The 22,323-nt window shown below is 41.3% G+C and overlaps 1 protein-coding gene across 1 annotated transcript in view; it reads right to left on the bottom strand.

Moving 5' to 3' along the window:
• AK9 (adenylate kinase 9) overlaps window positions 1-22,323 on the bottom strand; it is a 198,308-nt gene that overhangs the window by 28,860 nt on the left and 147,125 nt on the right. The window contains exon 29 of the mRNA XM_074397611.1: window positions 21,730-21,792. Within this exon, the coding sequence (XP_074253712.1) occupies window positions 21,730-21,792 (63 nt within the window). The remainder of the gene's footprint in view (window positions 1-21,729; window positions 21,793-22,323) is intronic.

The following is a 22,323-nucleotide window of genomic DNA, read 5'->3' as shown; positions in this document are numbered from 1 at the left end:
TAATTTACACTCCCACCAACAGTGTAAAAGTGTTCCTATTTCTCCACATCCTCTCCAGCATCTGTTGTTTCCAGATTTTTTAATGATCGCCATTCTAACTGGTGCGAGATGGTATCTCAGTGTGGTTTTGATTTGCATTTCTCTAATGACCAGTGATGATGAGCATTTTTTCATATGTTTGTTGGCCTCCTGTATGTCTTCTTTTGTAAAGTATCTGTTCATATCCTTTACCCATTTTTGAATGGGCTTGTTTGTTTTTTTCTTGTAGATCTGTTTTAGTTCTTTGTAAATTCTGGATATCAGCCCCTTGTCAGATGGGTAGACTGCAAAAATTTTTTCCCATTCTGTTGGTTGCCGATTCACTCTACTGACTGTTTCTTTTGCCGTGCAGAAGCTGTGGAATTTGATTAGGTCCCATTTGTCTATTTTGGCTTTTGTTGCCATTGCTTTTGGCGTTTTGGTCATGAAGTCCTTGCCTATGCCTATGTCCTGAATGGTTTTGCCTAGATTTTCTTCTAGGGTTTTTATGGTGTTAGGTCTGATGTTTAAGTCTTTAATCCATCTGGAGTTAATTTTGGTGTAAGGTGTCAGGAAGGGGTCCTGTTTCTGCTTTCCGCACATGGCTAGCCAGTTTTCCCAACACCATTTATTAAACAGGGAATCCTTTCCCCATTGCTTGTTTTTGTCAGGTTTGTCAAAGATCAGATGGTTTTGGGTATGTTGTATTTCCTCTGAGGCCTCTGTTCTGTTCCATTGGTCTATATCTCTGTTTTGGTACCAGTACCATGCTGTTTTGATTACTGTAGCCTTGTAGTATAGTTTGAAGTCCGGTAGTGTGATGCCTCCTGCTTTGTTCTTTTTGCTTAGAATTGACTTGGCTATGCGGGCTCTCTTTTGGTTCCATATGAAGTTTAAGGTGTTTTTTTCCAGTTCTGTGAAGAAGGTCATTGGTAGCTTGATGGGAATAGTGTTGAATCTGTAAATTACTTTGGGCAGTATGGCCATTTTCATGATGTTGATTCTTCCTAACCATGAACATGGAATGTTTCTCCATCTGTTTGTATCCTCTCTTATTTCGTTGAGCAATGGCTTGTAGTTCTCCCTGAAGAGGTCCTTTACGTTCCTTGTTAGTTGTATTCCTAGGTATTTTATTGTCTTTGTAGCAATTATGAATGGCAGTTCGTTCTTGATTTGGCTCTCTTTAAGTCTGTTACTGGTGTATAGGAATGCTTGTGATTTTTGCAAGTTGATTTTGTATCCTGAGACTTTGCTGAAGTTGTTTATCAGTTTCAGGAGATTGTGGGCTGAGATGATGGGGTCTTCCAGATATACAATCATGTCATCTGCAAATAGAGACAATTTGATTTCCTCCTTTCCAATTTGGATACCCTTTATTTCTTTTTCTTGCCTGATTGCTCTGGCTAGAACTTCCAGTACTATATTGAATAGGAGTGGTGAGAGAGGGCATCCTTGTCTAGTGCCAGATTTCAAAGGGAATGCTTCCAGTTTTTGCCCATTCAGTATGATATTGGCTGTTGGTTTGTCGTAAATAGCTTTTATTGTTTTGAGATACGTTCCATGAATACCTAGTTTATTGAGGGTTTTTAGCATAAAGGGCTGTTGAATTTTGTCAAAAGCCTTCTCTGCATCAATTGAGATAATCATGTGGTTTTTGTCTTTGGTTCTGTTTATGTGGTGAATTATGTTTATGGACTTGCATATGTTGAGCCAGCCTTGCATCCCCGGGATGAATCCTACTTGATCATGGTGGATGAGCTTTTTGATATGCTGCTGCAATCGGTTTGCCAGTATTTTATTGAAGATTTTTGCATCTATGTTCATCATGGATATTGGCTTGAAATTTTCTTTTCCTGTTGAGTCTCTGCCGGGTTTTGGTATCAGGATGATGTTTGTCTCATAAAATGATTTGGGAAGGATTCCCTCTTTTTGGATCGTCTGGAATAGTTTCAGAAGGAATGGTATCAGCTCCTCTTTGTATGTCTGGTAGAATTAGGCTGTGAACCCATCTGGACCTGGGCTTTTTTTGGGTGGTAGGCTCTTTATTGCTGCCTCGACTTCAGACCTTGTTACTGGTCTATTCAGGGTTTCGGCTTCTTCTGGGTTTAGGCTTGACAAGAACTTTCAAAGCAGTTATTATTACGATGGTCAATGAGGAAAAGGAAAATACACTTATAATAAATGAACATATAGGAAATCTCAGGAATAAATAGAAAATATAAAAATAAACTAAATGGAAATTTTAGAACTAAAAATACAATATTCAAAATCAAAAAATTGTTGGTTGGGCTTAAATTATTTACCTTAAAGAAGAGAGAGAAAAAGCATTGAAAAAAATCAACAGAGTTCCCAGGACATGTGGAACAATAGCAAAGGTCAAACATATGTATAACTGGAGTATTATAAGGAGAATACAAAGAGTAAATGAGGCAGAAAAAATGTCTAAAGAAATAATGTCCAAAGTTTCCCCCAATTTAGTGAAAGACACAAATTTACAGATTAAAGAGGCATAGTGAACCCTAAACTAAATATGAAGAAAATGATATGTAGGCACACCATAACCAAACGGTTGAAAAGCAAAGATACAGAGGAAAGAAAAACACAATGGATGAACAATGGTTCAGATGTTCAGCATTCCAATCCTCTGATTTCTATCATACCATAGAATGAAGAATATCACAAATAGTAAATATCTAGATAAATGTAAAACAAGGCTTACTTTCCTATTACGTTTTTGAAAATACATGTGACTATTTAATGTAAACATTAGAACCATTCCTTATGGAGGGTTGTAATGTATTCAGTTGTAAAACACATCACAGCTAGAGCATAGAGGATGCTAGTGGGTTGGAGATGGGTGGGGCAAATGGAGCTAGACAGTTCTAAGGTTTTACAATATTACATTGAATAATATTGACCCTAAGTAGAATGTGAAAAGCCAAGGATGTATTTATAATTCTAGCACAACCATGGAAAAATGGAACATAGAGATATACCTAAAAAGATAATAGATTTTCTCCTAGGGTTTTTATAGTTTTAGGTCTTACATTTCAGTCTTTAATCCATTTTGGATTGATTTTTATATATGGTAAAACGAAGGGGTCCAGGTTCATTCTTCTGCATATGGATAGACAGTTATCCCAGCATCATTTATTTAATAGGGAGTCCTTTCCTGTGTGCAGCTTTATTTCTGGGTTCCATTGCTCTATGTGTCTGTTTTTGTACCAGTACCATGCTGTTTTGGTTCTGGACAAATATTTTATGACAAAGTCTCCAAAAGCAATTGCAACAAAAGCAAAAATTGATAAGTGGGACCTAATGAAACTAAAGAGCTTCTTCACAGCAAAAGAAACTATCAACAGAAGAAACAGAAAACCTACAGAATGGGAGAAAATATTTGCAAACTATGCATCCAACACAAGTCTAATATCCAGAATCTATAAGGAACTTAACCAAACCAATAAGCCCAAAACAAAAACTCCATTAAAAAATGTGCAAAAGACATAAACAGATACTTAAAAGAAGACATAGACACAGCCAACAAGCATGTGAAAAAATGCTCAATGTCACTACTCATTACAAAAATGCAAATCAAAAACACAATGATGTGCCATCTCATGCCAGTCAGAGTGACTATTATTGAAAAGTCAGAAAATAACAGATGTTAGTGAGGTTATGAAGAAGAGGAAATGTTGGTGGGAATGTAAATTGGTTCATCCACTGTGGAAAGCAGTTTGGAAATTTATCAAAGAACTTAAAACAGAACTACCATTTAACTCAGCAATCCCATTAATGGGCATACACCCAAAGGAATAGAATCATTCTTCCAAAAAGTCACACGCACACAGGCAGTGCATTTTTGACAATAGAAAAGACGTGCAACCTAGGTGCCCACTAACGGTGGACTGGATAAAGAAAATATGGTACATATACACCATGGAAAACCATGCAGCCAAAAAAAAAGAATGAATTCATATCTTTTGCAGCAACATGGATGGAGCTGGAGTCCATTATCCTAAGCAAATTAACACAGGAAGAGGAAACCAAATACTGCATGCTCTCATAAGTGGGAACTAAACCTTGAGTGCATGTGGATACAAAGAGGAAAGCAACGGCTCCCGGGGCCCACTTGAGGGTGGAGGTTGGGAGGAGAGAGGTCAAAACACTACCTACTGGGTTCTATGTTCATGACCTGAGTGACATAATTATTTGCACAACAAACCCTGCCAACACATAATTTACCCATGTAACAAACCTGAACATGTAACCTCTGAACCTAAAATACAAGTAGAAAAAGAAAAAATAAGATAAAAGTTTTATACACTTTTCAAAAGCAAAAAAAGGCCATAGACAATTAAAATGAATTTCTAAAATATATTCAAATAATCCAAAGAAGTCTGGAAAGGGGAACAGAGAAAGAGAAAACAGAGGGTACAAGCTGAAAGCAAATAAATTCAGCCTCAGAGAAACACGACTAGATTTGGGGTAAGCTGTGTTACAACTATCTATTGGTAGGGGAAGACAGGGGGAGGCTACAACTGTATAGAAGCTAATGCCAGGAGAGTGATGGATTTTTTTATTAGAGAGAGGATGGAAGAGGAAAGCATGAAGAAATGGAATAAGAAGTAAAAGACCTATCGGAGTTTTCAGGGCTTCCTGACACAGATGCACATCACCCAGATCCCCAGATTCCTTTATTATGCTGTGGTATGACAGACACTGCCTTTTGGTTCTGAAGTTGGAGCCACTATTCTGAACTACTTGGTTTTCAGTGTCTTGAATCTGTCTCCAGCCTGTACACCCATGCATACTTCTGCTTGCTGTTTCATCCTGAAGAGCCCTCTGTGTATCAACCTCTGGGTCTAAACACTCTGTCTTCTCTCTAAAGGATTTTGGAGATGGTTTTGGCCTGGTACTTGGTCCTGACCCTTGTTTCAACCTCGTGTGGACCCTGACTTGAACTTTCCCTCATTACCTATGATCAATGTGTCTCTATTAAGTCTTCACTCAGGTGTAGTCTGAGACTGTGCTCACTTGCTCCCCAACTTCCCTGTCCTGGCCCTTCCTGGCTTTCTCCTCCCAATGGCTACCTGACACTTGATAGAGACCCAGAGATGGTGCTGGTGGACAGGAAGAGAGGGAAGATTACAAGCAAGGTCAGGGGCTGCCTTTCAGTCACATTCTGAGACTACGGGTCCACAAGATGGCGATGTTTCCCTTTGAAATTAATGCAAGTATAGCCAAGAAAATCCTAAGCAAAAAGAACAAAGCTGGAGGCATCAGACTGCCAGACTTCCATACTACAGTAATCAAAACAGCATGGTACTGGTACCAAAGCAGAGACATAGACCAATGGAACAGAACAGAGGCCTCGGAAGCAACACCAAACATATACAACCATCTGATCTTTGACAAATCTGACAAAAACAAGCAATGGGGAAAGGACTCCATGTTTAATAAATGGTGTTGGGAAAACTGGCTAGCAATGTACAGAAAGCAAAAACTGGACTCCTTCCTGTCACCTTACACTAAAATTAATTCCAGATGGATTAAAGATTTAAACATAAAACCAAACACCGTAAAAATTCTAGAAGAAAATGTAGGTGAAACCATCCAGGACATAGGCATAGGCAAGGACTTCATGACTAAAACACCAAAAGCATTGGCAATGAAAGCCAAAATAGACAAATGGGATCTAATTAAGCTCCAGAGCTTCTGTACAGCAAAAGAAACAGTCATTAGAGTGAACCAGCAACCAACAGAACGGTAAAAGTTTTTGCTATCTACTCATATGACAAAGGGCTAATATCCAGAATCTACAAAGAACTAAAACAGATATACAAGAAACAAACAAACCAACCCATTCAAAAGTGGGCAAAGGATATGAACAGACACTTTTCAAAAGAAGACATATATGAGGCCAAGAAACATATGAAAAAATGCTCATCATCACTGGTCATTAGAGAAATGCAAATCAAAACCACATTGAGGTATCGTCTCATGCCAGTTAGAATGGCGATCATTAAAAAATCTGGAGACAACAGATGCTGGAGAGGATGTGGGGAAATAGGAACACTTTTACACTGTTGGTGGGAGTATAAGTTAGTTCATCCATTGTGGAAGACAGTGTGGTGATTTCTCAAGGATCTCGAAACAGAAATTCCATTTGACCCAGAAATCCCATTACCGAGTATATATATATACCCAAAGGATGATAAATCATTCTGTTATAAAGACACGTGCACACATATGTTCATTGCAGCCCTATGTACAACAGCAAAGACCTGGAACCAACCCAAATGCCCATCGATGACAGACTGGACAAAGAACATGTGGCACATATATGCCATGGAATACTATGTAGCCATAAAAAATGATGACTTTATGTCCTTTGCAGGGACTTGGATGAATGTGGAAACCATCATTCTCAGCAAACTGACACAAGAACAGAAAACCAAACACCGCATGTTCTCACTCATAGGTGGGTGTTGAACACTGAGAACACGTGGACTCAGGGAGAGGAGCATCACACACTGGGGCTATTGGGTGGGTTAGGGGAGGGACAGCAGGAGGTTGGGAGGGTGGGGAGGCATAACATGGGGTGAAATGCCAGATATAGACGAAGGGGGAATAGAGGCAGCAAAACACCTGGTTATGTATGCACCAATGAATGCAACAACCCTGCATGACCTGCACATGTACCCCAGAACCTAAAGTAAAATAAAAATAATAGTAATAATAATAAAAGAAAGTAATGCAAGTAGTGACTGGGACATAATGTTAGAAATGTCCCATTTGGTGCTAAGAAGACAGTAAAGGCAATGCTTTTGTTTAGGGCAAGAAGACAAACCTGGGAAGGGCTTTTTCCACCTGGGATTCCCCAGTTAGTATGAAAAAGGCAAGTCATGGGAACTGCATATTCTGCACAAGAAGGCAAATGTGAGAAACCCCCTGGATCTGTTCATCAAAGTGAGCTCCAGGATAGATGTGGAGTCGGGATGGATGCCACTCAGGGTAGCACACTGACCAACAGTAACAAGCACACTAACTCATCCCTGAGATGTTACGCTTTGTCTGCTTTATTGTCTGAGTCAGTAACAGGACATATAACATTTCCATCAAGGGAGTTCTGGGGAAAAAAAAACCTACATACAGTTTTAATCTTTTTTTTTAATTAAAAAAAATTATTTTTATTTTTATTTTGTTTTATTTTTTATTTTTTTTAAATTAAAAAAAATTTTTTAAAATCTTTAATTTATCAAAAATCTCAGGAGTTGTGTTCCGGGTTTCTTTGTATCAGTTTTGTGGGATTCACAGCCAGTTTTACAAAAATGAAGTCTCAGGAGCAATAACTTACAAAATCCTATTGAACCTCTACGTAGAATATTGAATGTTTGAATGAAAACTCAGAAGAAATCACACCATTCTAATGTTAACACATGAACAAATTATGAAGAACATTTAAAGTTTATCCTGAAAATTAATTCTTAATAAGATTTAACTAAAGAGTAGCAAAGGGAAATTATTATTAATTAGGGGAAACTAAGTGTATTAATTTTTCCCATTTTACAATAAAAAGCCCTAGGTTTATAGAGGCTAAGTGACTTAGTGTTATACAACCACAGCGAAACAACTGTATTTGCATGTCACATGTGTCAGCACTCCACCAGGCACTGAAGAACAGTGAACAAAGTCAACGTGAACTGGAGAATGGATACCGTGCAGGTGGGTTTAACCCCAAAGCCTGAACTCCTTCATTGCTGAAACATTTAAAGTGATTCAGAAGGGGACCACTAGGGACCCCCAAAGGCTTAAAGTAGTTAACTGTACTTAATTCCAGGTTAGGACATCTTTTTGATCCTAAACATTAGCATGACACCCTGAACACAGTAAACTTTCAGAACATGTTTGATGAGGGAAATGAGCATTAGAATGAGGCTAGGATTTCTGTAAATTTTGCTCATGGCTGATTTGCCAGTATTTGAAACAGTGTCAGGCACAAAGCTCACTTAATGTTTGCTGATGGACTGAATGAATGATTGTGGGGGGTGCATGGCAACATATTCAAGCTTATGTACAAGACATTTGAGGTCAGGGCACGGAAAAATACTGAGGCCCAAGGTGTATGTTATTTGTGCGTGAGAATGAAACTCGACCCTGAAAACAGGGTAGAGATTTCTCTACCCCAAAGATGTTTTCTGGTGTGATAAAGAATGCTGAAAACCGCCTCCTGAGAATGCAGTTTGAGTGTTGTACAAGGTCACAGGTGCCCCAGTAACCGACCTTAAATAGCCATCTAGTGAATGTTTGTAGTTAATACAAGCCCTTTCTTTTTTTTTTTTTTTTTTTTTTTTTTTTTTGAGACGGAGTTTCGCTCTTGTTACCCAGGCTGGAGTGCAATGGCGCGATCTCGGCTCACCGCAACCTCCGCCTCCTGGGTTCAGGCAATTCTCCTGCCTCAGCCTCCTGAGTAGCTGGGATTACAGGCACGTGCCACCATGCCCAGCTAATTTTTTGTATTTTTAGTAGAGACGGGGTTTCACTATGTTGACCGGGATGGTCTCGATCTCTCGACCTCGTGATCCACCCGCCTCGGCCTCCCAAAGTGCTGGGATTACAGGCTTGAGCCACCGCGCCCGGCCAATACAAGCCCTTTCAATTAAATCCTTGGTAGATGGATGCTGGGGTGGACTTTCTCAGAAGAGCCACCCCCAGCCCCACTCAGCTGGAATTGTCTGAGTACTTCATTCTCGGCATTCATTGCAAGCTATAAGCTCTGCAAGTGGTGACTCTGACGTGATTGCCTTGAAGTTACACATGAAGGAGGAGACCTCATCAATTTTCAGGGAATCCCGGTATGAAACAGTCCTGACTCCCATCAGGAGGATGGGATGCACATGTAAAATATGAGGGGCTAGGTTATTATGGGTCAAGAAATGACCAAAGAGCTGAAAGTATTTTTTAAAACAGTGCATCAGCTACTTAAGGCTATCCAGTGAACTGTAGAGCCTGGAGCTCTACACTAGCTTATGCTCTTAATTCGGCAGGAATGCTGTTGGTTTACCAATCAAGGAACCTTAGATTTAGAGTTATGGGAGCAGGTAGATCACTGCCTGAAAAGAGGATATGAGCACGATCATTTTACTGTTACTATTTTGACCACCTGGGCGCTGGTACCCTCTGTGTTGTATCCTCTTTATCTGCCAGATTGTGGTGAGTCAGACCACCCATCTTCTCCACCTGAAGGGAATTCAGGATATTTAAAGGAAAGGGAAAGGCAGAAACCAGAACAACAGGGAGAGATTTCTCTACCCCAAAGATATTTTCTGATAAGGATGGACTTGATCCTTTTCCTCCCACTATAGAAAAGGCATTACCCTCCTTTCCTCTAACCTTAAAGGGACCTGCATCTGTTGGCACCATTCAGCCAGCAGCACCTCCCATCCCCTTAAGGAGATTGGAGACTGCCCAAAGGGCGGTTTTTGGATAAGACCCCTGGTCAGCGAACATCTGTATGATTGGGTGGCTGTGTCCCCTCGACAAACTTCTCTACTGGTTGGGTGCCTCCAGGAGGGAAGGAAAGTGGCTGATTATGATTGTTTTCTTAATATGCAAGTTCTCACTTCCTACATCCAGCATCGGCCTTTCTGGCCTTGTCTGTTTTCTGTTTCCCTGAAGTATAACAGGAAGTTGCATGCTGCCTCCTGGGTTTTATCCCAGAAAGCTTTGGCTTTCTTGCTGCTCACCAAGACCTGGGACAGGAGAGTTGTTAAGATGCCATGAAGTGCCCATTTAGTCACTGACAGTCTAGGCAAGTTGCCCCTTTCTGGGTTTGTGATGATGGAGGGGAGGCCAAGAGACACCGACCTAGTCCTTGGGTGGCTGCAGGCAGCTTCAGCCTGGTCCTGAAAATTCTCCTCACCGTGGTCACACGTCTTAGTAACTGTGCCCAGAAAGTGGAGTGCTGCTTGCTGTGTTGCTGCTTTTCCTACTTCTGCCCTTCCCTGCCACCCCTTGCATATCTCAGCTAATAAGCAATTCCTTGTCTTCCCTGGCCTCCGGGGGGAGAAGCCTGCTAAAAAGAAGCCCTCTCCCAAACCATATGTTAAATGCTAACTAGGCTGAGGTGGATGAACTCTGTCAGCTGCTGTCATCTTCAGAATATAGATGCAGCAGTAAGGAGTGTTTGTTTCACTTTTTAATAAAATGTTTAAAAACATTATGGCTGGGAAACTTCAAAGCAGACCCTGTGCTGCATATCTGCTCCTCCCCTGAGCTTCTCTTTTTGAGGGTGGTAAAAATAATAAAAAGTCCAGTGTATTGTCAGTACCTTACCTAGCAAGGTTGGCTCCAGGCGTAGGTGGCCTGGAAGATAGGCTGTTACCTTCTTGCCTCCTGCCTCTGCACTTATACACATACTTTACCACCTGGTTATTTTCTGGCCTTTCATTGCCACGTGTAGTCTTCCTTCCTTCCTCTCAGGGCAAGAGTAGCAACAGGTGGCAGGCTATTAAAAAGAGAGGCTGCCTAAGGAGCCTGGAGCAGATGGGAAGAAATCAGCCGCAGCCCTACTTTCCCAAGCTCGCTTCCAAGACATTCCAGCTAAAGGCTAATACAGGAAAATGGCTAGCACCTAAGGACATTTAAAAAAGTTTTTTGGATTTTTTTTTTCTTTACACGCTTAAGAAAACTCAGTGCAGGTTTATTATCCTGGCGACTTGCAGTCACATTCTAACAACTTTCAAGGGCCAACGTATGGTAAAAATCACTTAAAATATCCATCCCTTCCATGCCTTAGTTTAACAGGTAGGCTTTATCTTTTGCCATTTCTATATTCTATGTGCTAGTTTACCTGTCTCACAACCCCTTTAAACATATACAAAAGGCCACAGATTTAATAGCTTCTCTTTTCATAAAGGGGCACTGATGTCGTGTCCAATTATCAAGATATAACCCTGCTACTCTTTTCCTACCGTTAAGCAAGGAACAATTTCATACTTTCGTAGCTTGTGATCTTGATTGGCAAGTAGCAATGGCTGACTTTATTGATAATATCAGCTTCCATTTACCAGTCTCTAAGCTTCTAAACTTTTTACAAACCGTGCCTGTTCAATTTACAACTAATGGTGTCTCTAAGCCTTTACTTCACACCACCATTGTCTTTACAGATGGTTCAGAAAAAACTGAAAAGACAGCTATAGTGTGGCAAGATGCCATGCAAAATTGGCAACACAAAATCCAGTAGCCTTTTAAAACTATGCAACAGAAGGAGTTAGATGCCCTGGTATTGGCCTTACAAACTTTTTACAAACATAAGACATAAATATAGTTAGTGATTGTGCTTATGTGGTATATAGTATTACTCATTTAGATCTTGCACATGTGAAGGGCATTACTAATGAATCTCTACTAGCTTTGTTTCTTGCAGTGCAATAGCTTCTCTGTGCCCATCATCACCCTCTTTACATCAAACATATTTGCTCTCATTCTGGGCTACCTGGTCTCAGAAAGGAACGCTCGAGCTGATGCTCTGGTACAACCACAAATGGGGTTTGCAGATTTTTCTGCATTTTTGTGAGCTCAAGCTGATCATGCTTTTTTTCATCAGAATACCCACAGTCTTTTTTTATTTTTTTTTATTTTTTTATTTTATTTTATTTTAGGTTTCGGGGTACATGTGATGAACATGCAAGATTGTTGCATAGGTACACACATGGCAGTGTGGTTTGCTGCCTTCCATCCCCTCACCTGTATCTGTCATTTCTCCCCATGCTATCTCTTCCCACTTCCCCACCCCCGCCCCTCCCTCATTTCCCCCCAACAGACCCCAGTGTGTAGTGCTCCCCTCCCTGTGTCCTTGTGTTCTCATTGTTCAGCACCCGCCTATGAGTGAGAATATACGGTGTTTGATTTTCTGCTCTTGTGTCAGTTTGCTGAGAATGATGGTTTCCAGGTTCATCCATGTCCCTACAAAGGACGTGAACTCATCCTTTTTGATGGCTGCGTAATATTCCATGGTGTATATGTACCACATTTTCCCTATCCAGTCTATCATCGTTGGACATTTGGGTTGGTTCCAGGTCTTTGCTATTGTAAACAGTGCTGCAATGAACATTCGTGTGCACGTGTCCTTGTAGTAGAATGATTTATAATCCTTTGGATATATACCCAGTAATGGGATTGCTGGGTCAAATGGGATTTCTATTTTTAGGTCCTTGAGGAATCGCCACACTGTCTTCCACAATGGTTGAACTAATTTACATTCCCACCAACAGTGTAGAAGTGTTCCTATTTCTCCACATCCTCTCCAGCATCTGTTGTTTCCCGATTTTTTAATGATCGCCATTCTAACTGGTGTGAGATGGTATCTCAATGTGGTTTTGATTTGCATTTCTCTGATGACCAGTGATGATGAGCATTTTTTCATATGTTTGTTGGCCTCCTGTATGTCTTCTTTTGTAAAGAACCTGTTCATGTCCTTTGCCCATTTTTGAATGGGCTTGTTAGTTTTTTTCTTGTAGATCTGCTTTAGTTCTTTGTAAATTCTGGATATCAGCCCCTTGTCAGATGGGGAGGCTGCAAAAATTTTTTCCCATTCTGTTGGTTGCCGATTCACTCTACTGACTGTTTCTTTTGCCGTGCAGAAGCTGTGGAGTTTGATTAGGTCCCATTTGTCTATTTTGGTTTTTGTTGCCATTGCTTTTGGCGTTTTGGTCATGAAGTCCTTGCCTACACCTATGTCCTGAATGGTTTTGCCTAGATTTTCCTCTAAGGTTTTTATGGTGTTAGGTCTGATGTTTAAGTCTTTAATCCATCTGGAGTTAATTTTGGTGTAAGGTGTCAGGAAGGGGTCCTGTTTCTGCTTTCTGCACATGGCTAGCCAGTTTTCCCAACACCATTTATTAAACAGGGAGTCCTTTCCCCATTGCTTGTTTTTGTCAGGTTTGTCGAAGATCAGATGGTTGTGGGTATGTTGTATTTCCTCTGAGGCCTCTGTTCTGTTCCATTGGTCTATATCTCTGTTTCGGTACCAGTACCATGCTGTTTTGATTACTGTAGCCTTGTAGTATAGTTTGAAGTCCGGTAGTGTGATGCCTCCTGCTTTGTTCTTTTTGCTTAGAATTGACTTGGCTATGCGGGCTCTCTTTTGGTTCCATATGAAGTTTAAGGTGTTTTTTTCCAGTTCTGTGAAGAAGGTCATTGGTAGCTTGATGGGAATAGCGTTGAATCTGTAAATTACTTTGGGCAGTATGGCCATTTTCACAATGTTGATTCTTCCTAACCATGAACATGGAATGTTTCTCCATCTGTTTGTATCCTCTCTTATTTCATTGAGCAATGGCTTGTAGTTCTCCTTGAAGAGGTCCTTTACGTTCCTTGTTAGTTGTATTCCTAGGTACTTTATTCTCTTTGTAGCAATTGTAAATGGCAGTTCGTTCTTGATTTGGCTCTCTTTAAGTCTGTTACTGGTGTACAGGAATGCTTGTGATTTTTGCACATTGATTTTGTATCCTGAGACTTTGCTGAAGTTGTTTATCAGTTTCAGGAGATTTTGGGCTGAGATGATGGGATCTTCCAGATATACAATCATGTCATCTGCAAATAGAGACAATTTGATTTCCTCCTTTCCAATTTGAATACCCTTTATTTCTTTTTCTTGCCTGATTGCTCTGGCTAGAACTTCCAGTACTATATTGAATAGGAGTGGTGAGAGAGGGCATCCTTGTCTAGTGCCAGATTTCAAAGGGAATGCTTCCAGTTTTTGCCCATTCAGTATGATATTGGCTGTTGGTTTGTCGTAAATAGCTTTTATTGTTTTGAGATACGTTCCATCAATACCTAGTTTATTGAGGATTTTTAGCATAAAGTGTTGTTGAATTTTGTCAAAAGCCTTCTCTGCGTCAATTGAAATAATCATGTGGTTTTTATCTTTGGTTCTGTTTATGTGGTGAATTACGTTTATGGACTTGCGTATGTTGAACCAGCCTTGCATCCCCGGGATGAATCCTACTTGATCATGGTGGATGAGCTTTTTGATATGCTGTTGCAATCGGTTTGCCAGTATTTTATTGAAGATTTTTGCATCTATGTTCATCATGGATATTGGCCTGAAATTTTCTTTTCTTGTTGAGTCTCTGCCGGGTTTTGGTATCAGGATGATGTTTGTCTCGTAAAATGATTTGGGAAGGATTCCCTCTTTTTGGATTGTCTGGAATAGTTTCAGAAGGAATGGTATCAGCTCCTCTTTGTATGTCTGGTAGAATTCCGCTGTGAACCCATCTGGACCTGGGCTTTTTTTGGGTGGTAGGCTCTTTATTGCTGCCTCGACTTCAGACCATGTTATTTGTCTATTCAGGGTTTCGGCTTCTTCCAGGTTTAGGCTTGGGAGGGTGCAGGTGTCCAGGAATTTATCCATTTCTTCCAGGTTTACTAATTTATGTGCATAGAGTTGTTTGTAATAATCTCTGATGATGGTTTGGATTTCTGTGGAATCTGTGGTGATATCCCCTTTATCGTTTTTTATTGCATCAATTTGGTTATTCTCTCTTTTCTTTTTTATTAATCTGGCTAGTGGTCTGTCTATTTTGTTGATCTTTTCAAAAAACCAGCTCCTGGATTTATTGATTTTTTGAAGAGTTTTTTGTGTCTCTATTTCCTTCAGTTCTGCTCTGATCTTAGATATTTCCTGTCTTCTGCTAGGTTTTGAGTTTTTTTGATCTTGCTCCTCTAGCTCTTTCAATTTTGATGATAGGGTGTCAATTTTCGACCTCTCCTTTCTTCTCATGTGGGCACTCATTGCTATATATTTTCCTCTAGAGACTGCTTTAAATGTGTCCCAGAGATTCTGGTATGTTGTGTCTTCGTTCTCATTGGTTTCTAAGAACATCTTTATTTCTGCCTTCATTTCATTGTTTATCCAGTCAACATTCAAGAGCAAGTTGTTCAGTTTCCATGAAGCTGTGTGATTCTGAGTTAGTTTCTGCATTCTGAGTTCTAACTCGATTGCACTGTGGTCTGAGAGACTGTTTGTTATGATTTCTGTTCTTTTGCATTTGCTCAGGAGTGATTTACTGCCAATTATGTGGTCAATTTTAGAGTAGGTGTGATGTGGTGCTGAGAAGAATGTATATTCTGTGGATTTGGGGTGGAGAGTTCTGTAAATGTCTATTAGGTTTGCTTGTTCCAGGTCTGAGTTCAGGTCCTGGATATCCTTGTTGATTTTCTGTCTGGATGATCTGTCTAATATTGACAGTGGGGTGTTAAAGTCTCCCACTATTATTGTGTGGGAGTCTAAGTCTCTTTGTAGGTCATTGAGAACTTGCCTTATGTATCTGGGTGCTCCTGTATTGGGTGCGTATATATTTAGGATCGCTAGCTCTTCTTGTTGCAGTGATCCTTTTACCATTATGTAATGTCCTTCTTTGTCTCTTTTGATCTTTGTTGCTTTAAAGTCTATTTTATCAGAGATGAGAGTTGCAACTCCTGCCTTTTTTTGCTCTCCATTTGCTTGGTAGATCTTCCTCCATCCCTTTATTTTGAGCCTTTGTGTATCCTTGCATGTAAGATGGGTTTCCTGGATACAGCACACTGATGGGTTTTGGCTTTTTATCCAGTTTGCCAGTCTGTGTCTTTTGATTGGGGCATTTAGTCCATTGACATTTAGGGATAGTATTGTTATGTGTGATTTTGATACTGTCATTTTGATGCTACCTGGCTGTTTTGTTGGTTAGTTGATGCAGATTCTTGATTGTGTCGATGCTCTTTTACCATTTGGTGTGTTTTTGGAGTGCCTGGTACTGGTTGTTCCTTTATAAGTGTAGAGCCTCTTTCAGGAGTTCTTGTAGAGCAGGTTTGGTGGTGATGAAATCTCTGAGCGCTTGCTTGTTCACAAAGGATTTTATTTTTCCTTCGCTTATGAAGCTTAGTTTGGCTGGATAGGAGATTCTGGGTTGAAAGTTCTTTTCTTTAAGGATGTTGAATATTGGCCCCCAATCTCTTCTGGCTTGTAGGGTTTCTGCTGAGAGATCTGCTGTGAGTCTAATGGGCTTCCCTTTGTGGGTAACCCGACCTTTCTCTCTGGCTGCCCTTAGCATTTTCTCTTTCATTTCAACCTTGGTGAATCTGACGATTATGTGCCTTGGGGTTGCTCTTCTTGCGGAATATCTTTGTGGTGTTCTCTGTATTTCCTGGATTTGAATATTGGTCTGCCTTGCTAGGTTGGGGAAGTTTTCCCGGATAATATCCTGAAGAGTATTTTCCAGCTTGGATTCATTCTCTTCATCACATTCAGGTACACCTATCAGACGTAGATTAGGTCTTTTCACATAGTCCCACATTTCTTGAAGATTTTGTTCATTCCTTTTTGCGCTTTTTTCTCTGTTCTTGCCTTCTCTTTTTATTTCATTGAGTTGATCTTCGACCTCTGATATCCTTTCTTCTGCTTGGTCAATTCGGCTGTTGAAGCTTGTGCATGCTTCACGAAGTTCTCGCGTTGCGTTTTTCAGTTCCATCAATTCACTTATACTCCTCTCTATGCTGTCCATTCTCGTCAGCAGTTCGTCCAATCTTTTTTCAAGGTTCCTATTTTCTTTGCGTGCGGTTAGAACATGTTCTTTTAGCTCGCTGTAGTTTCTTACTACCCACCTTCTGAAGTCTGATTCTGTCATTTCATCACTCTCCTTCTCCATCCAGTCTGGTTCCCTTGCTGGTGAGGAGTTGTGATCCCTTTTAGGAGGAGAGGTGTTCTGGTTTCGGGAGTTTTCATCCTTTTTACGCTGGTTTCTTCCCATTTTTGTGGGTTTATCCACCTGTTGTCTGTCTCTGTCCCAGGGAGTTGGAGCTTTATGAGTTTCCGTTGCACTACTGCCTTTTTTTGATTTTTCTTTCAGGTCTGACCCGCCCAGCTAGCAGCACGCCTAGCCACTGCCTGCCCGCAGGGGCTTTGCTGAGCTGCTGTGGGCTCCACCCAGCTGCCCTGAGCTCTTCCCTGTAGTCCTTTTTATATGGGAGTAGTTAGAACTGTCTCGGCAACGGTGGCCCCGCCTCTGTTATGGCGGACTCTCTCTGTTGTGGCAGGTTGCCTCGGCAACGGCAGCCTGCCTCCATAGCGGTGGAGAGTCTCAGTAATGGCGGAAGCCCCTCCCCCACCGAGCCGGGCCGTCCAGGTTCAGCTGTGCTTGGTTTGAAGGGCTCAACCCAGAGGGTTTCCAATTACTGTTTTTGTTTTGGTTGTTGTTGGGGGTGGAAGGCTGGGACCAACCGAGCCTGATCACCTGGCTCCCTGACTCCGAGTCTTTTCTTTTAAGTTGAACGACCCCGAGTTCCGGTCGCTTGTTGAACAGGCGCCGGGATCTCCCGTACTGCGACTCACGGAGTCGGCTCGGCCTGCGGCGCCGGCTCCTGGTGGATTTTCTGCCTAGGAATCTCCTGGCCTGACTCGCTATTTCAGATGAATGGCCCACTCTGCCGTCTCAGGGCTCTGCTCGCCAGCTAAGAGGGCTCCCAGACCAGTGGCTTTTGTACGGAGAACCGCAGCAACAGGGCGTGGTCACAGCAGCCGCGCGGGTGGAATCAGCCCCACAGGGGCCAAAACAGCCACACCGGCTGGGACTGCGACACTGGCGACCCCTCTGCCTGGGTATCTCCTGGTCTGTGGGCAATAAGAGTTCGTCTGTAAATGCGGCGTTCACTCACCCTCTGCACTTTCACTGGGAGCTGAAGTCCTGAGCTGTTCTTAGGCGGCCATCTTCCCAGCATTCCCCAGAATACCCACAGTCTTAAACAACAGTTTTATTTCACACTTGCTCAAGCTCGCATGATTATTAAACTTGTCCTGATTGCCAATAGCATTCTCTCTCTGCGTTTTCCTTAGGGCTTGGTGCCAACCCACGAGGTCTAGTGCCTAATGCAATCTGGCATACTAATGTTATTCAGAATCCACCCTTTCAGCTTTTTTAATTTCTCCATGTTACCGTGGACACTTATACAGGCTTGTACATGCTACCCCCCCTGGACCAGAGAAAAAAACTAAAGATGCAATTACTCATTTGTTTGAATCTATTATAACTTTAGGCCTTCCACAAACTATAAAAACTGATAATAGATCTTACTATCTTAGTGCTCAATTTACATATGCATTGCAACTTTAATGTATACAACACAAGACTGGTATCCCCCATTACTCAACCAGTTAGGACATTGTTAAATGAGCTCATTAAACTCTTAAAGTTTATCTTAATAAACAAAAAAGGGGGAATATGGGGCTCTCTCTTAGACAACAGGACTTGCCATTGGAGAGTCAACTGACAATGATGGCGATGACTCGGAAGTCACCTGACATTAGCTGGGGACAGCTAAAGAGGTTGGATTAACAGGCATCCATGGGAGCCCCTGCAATTGCAGAGAATTGGATTCTTATGTATCTGGTGGTAACTGGGGAAACGTCTGAGAAAGTAGGACAGATAGGATGTTAGGGTGGCTGGTAATTCTTGTCCTATGCCAAGTGGGATCAGCTCAAGAACATGTTCATTGGAGTCATGTTCTAAATCCCCTGGTTTTTAATGTTATTACATGGTGAGATGCTGACCTGTCTTTGTCATCTAATGATACTTCTTGGACAGGAGGTCGATGGATCCCCTGTCTTACCCTTAAACTAAAAATCTGGGATGAATTAAATGTAATGATTCCTTGACTTTATTGTCTAGTAATTCCCCTCTTTGTTTTTCACAATAGCACATGGTAAGTGTGTTACTCTCGTTCCTCAGGAGTATCTTTACTATCAGCCAAAAAGGGATGCTAAGCTTGCAAATTTGACCTTTATTTCTGTTGTTACTACTATTGTTACCGAGGTCTCTAATGAAGCTACACAAATGCCCAATCTTCCTATATGCTGTCTGGGTAGTAACCGGAGATACAAGTTTGAGGCCATCTAGTGGTCTCCATGCAGACAACCTGTGCCACACCAAGGGCCTGTGTTTGATAATGGCACCTTACTTAATTGGGGTGCCCATGGTTATCTCATATCTGCAAATCAGACTATTGGATTTGGATGTCCCTCCAATAGCTCTATCATCTGGTCTGAGTATGGGCTTTCAAGGTCCAATATTACAACTAAAAGGGAAAGAAGCTTTAAGCCCTGCTCATACCCAAATTTGGAGATTATGTCTTTCTCTTTTTTGAATAGGTTCTTTCACATGGGGAGTACATTACTAGTGGGCAACTATACCCTCTTTTTGCACAATAATGTTACTGATACAGTCCTGATTTGTACTACACAATCTTATATACTTCTGTTTGGGCAAGGTGTTCCTAACATAGAGCCGAATCAATCCTTTTATAGTACTAGCGTCTCTCCCGGTAGTTGGTATGCTACATACTTGTCTCATTGAAACGTTACACAGTAAATATAACCTATATTATACTCTTAATACAGTGTGCAGAATTGTGGCTCTCTGTAAATTTAACCTGGAGCTCAGAAGGAGATTCCACCCTGCAGCTATTTAGAAAAGCACTGCCTCATACTTGGGAAAAAGAGTTCTGGCCACTTTAATTGCCTTTTTAGTCTCAGCTATTATTATATAAGCAACTGAAGCTACTGCAGCTATTTTCTGACAGAATCTATTCAGGCAGTCTTGGTGGTGAACCACATGGTATATAATGTAACCCATGAATCTCAAGAACAGGTAAATATTGATAAAACTGTTCTGTCTTGCCTGGAGGCTCTTGAAGCCACTGTTGAATGGCTGGGGGATCAGAAGCAGGCTAACCCATCAAAATTTACATTGCGATTGGCAATATACTTCTATCTGTATCACACTCCTGCCATATAATAGCTCCCAATATGCTCGGGAGAGAGTGAAAGCGCATCTCCAAGGAGCTTATCACGACCATTTGTCTTCTCAAATTTCCATTCGAGTGTGAATTAAACAAATAACTTGAAGAATGGTTGCCGCACAATTACAAACACCCTTCAGCAATTACAAGAAGGCTTTCAATGGTTAAACCCCAACACTTGGTTGTTTAGGTTAAAGATACATATTTAGGTGATGGCTGCTATATTTATTCTTTTTTGTATCTGTTTACTAGGCATCTGCAGATGGCTCTGTACACCCACCCAACCCGTCTATGACCAGGGAGGAACAATAGAAGCTTACTTTGCATTGGATGACCAGCATGCTCTAAGAATTAAAAAAGGGGGAGATGTAGGGGGGTGCAAGGCAACATATTCAAGCTTATGTGCAAGGCATTTCAGGTCAGGGCATGGAAAAATACTGAGGCCCTAGGTGTATGTTATTTGTGCATGAGAATGAAACTCCTTGACCCTGAAAAGAGGACGGGGAGCAGAGTGTGTGGTGTGATAACGCTGAAAACAGCGTCCCAGGAATGCAGTTTGAATGTGGTACAAGGTCACCGGTGCCCCAGTAACTGACTTCAAATAGCCAACTAGTCAATGTTTGTAGTTAATATAAGCCCTTTCAATAAATACATGGTGGATGGATTCTGGGGTGGACTCTCTCAGAAGAGCTACCCCTAGGCCCGCTCAGCTGGAATTGTCTGAGTACTTTATTCTTGGCATTCACTGCAAGCTAAAAGCTTTGCATAAATGAATGAAAATCAAGGCAAATAATAAAGAGGAGGGTTCTTATTCTTAGATGGTATCATAATTTTCTTGATCCAGTGGTTTTAAAATCTACTTTTGGTTGTAAATATTTTGTTTCGACAAAGCAGCAACTACTTTGGCCCCCTCCTCTGCAATGCTTCGTGCCCGTAGTTGCGTTGTATAATATCAGCAGTCCTCTGCATGAAGTCCAACATATTCACACCAGGGTGACATGTGGCTGCACTTGTAGTATAATAACCTAACTTGTGTTAGCCTGACTGACTCCATCTTAGCTGTGAGACTGATAAGCTCCATCTTAGCTTCTCCCTTCCTACCTCAGGCCCCTCAGACGAATTATTGGGTCATGCCACACTCAGTTAAGAGTGGTTCACACTGTTCACAGTACCTGTAACCACTGTAACCTTATCCTGCTTGGCAAGTCTACCTGCTATTGTGAACACCCTCCTTGGTGATTGATTGTATGGAAAGTTCCTCCTGCAACCCCCTTGATGATTGTATGGAAATACCCTTAGCAACCAACAATCCTGGGAACCTCCTGCCCACTGGTTACCAGCTTCCTTATCTAACTTGCTTGTTCTGCTTCTGTAAAATTCTGCTTCAGCTAGGCTCCCCCTCCCCTACCTAAATCAGGGTATAAAGGGGGAATCAAGCCCCTTCCTTGGGACCAAGAGATTTTGAGCGTTAGCTGAGTCTTGGTCACCGGCAAATAAAGGACTCTTAATTTGGAACTCAAATTAATTTGAGTTCCAAATTAAAAGTGGCGCTTTCCTTCTAACTCACTCGGTTGCAACAATATCTGGACATTTTTACACAGATAGAATATCTGGACAAATACCTGGACATTTTTATACAGATAGAAATCAGGTTATAAGAGAGCCTTGAAAAGCTGTTACAAGGGTGTCTTACACCAGAAGGAAAAGGCTGGGTGTGATGGCTCATGCCTGTCATCCTAGAGCTTTGAGAAGCTGAGGTGAGAGGATCCCTTGAGCCCAGGAGTTCAAGGTTGCAGTGAGCTACTATTGTGCCACTGCACCCTACCCTGGGCAACAGAGTGAGACAGTTTTGAACAACAACAACAAAAAATTACTTACCTCTCTCCTTTTTTTATCTCTCTCTAATGTAAGTTCAGTCCTTCTTTTAGCAATCGTATCAGCCTGTTAAGGAAAGAGACATTAAAAAATTGTAATGTAGAACGATAAAAGTGATTTTTCCCTGTATTAATATATTTTTATCGAAAGTGGGAATAACGTTTAGGCAGAAACACAGTGAACTTTGCAGGAAAGGATGTGATGGTGGTAATCATGTTGCTTGGCTTGCATCCTTGTACCTCTGAACCTCTTGATTAGCTATTTTCTTCTGGAGGGATAAATAGCACTTTGGGTCAGTTACTCTTTCCACAAAGTGTAGAACTCCTTTTCAAAATTTATTACTCATTTGTTTGGTTGGCTTTGGTGGCAGGAAATAGGGAAATACTTGGAGGCAATTCACTGAAAATGCTTGGTAAGCTCTTGTCATATTATTAAATAGCCTAACACAGCAATCCCCAACCAATTTGGCATGAGGGCCCTGTTTCATGGAAGACAATTTTTCCATGGACTGTAGGTGGGGATTGTTTTGGGATGATTCAAACACATGACATTTATTGTGCACTTTATTTCTATTATTATTACATTGTAATATCCAAA

This window comes from Saimiri boliviensis, chromosome 4 (genome assembly GCF_048565385.1).
Source record: "Saimiri boliviensis isolate mSaiBol1 chromosome 4, mSaiBol1.pri, whole genome shotgun sequence".
Taxonomy (NCBI): Eukaryota; Metazoa; Chordata; class Mammalia; order Primates; family Cebidae; genus Saimiri; species Saimiri boliviensis.
The sequence above is the reverse complement of the archived record's forward strand: the minus strand, read 5'-3'. Positions and strand labels throughout refer to the sequence as shown.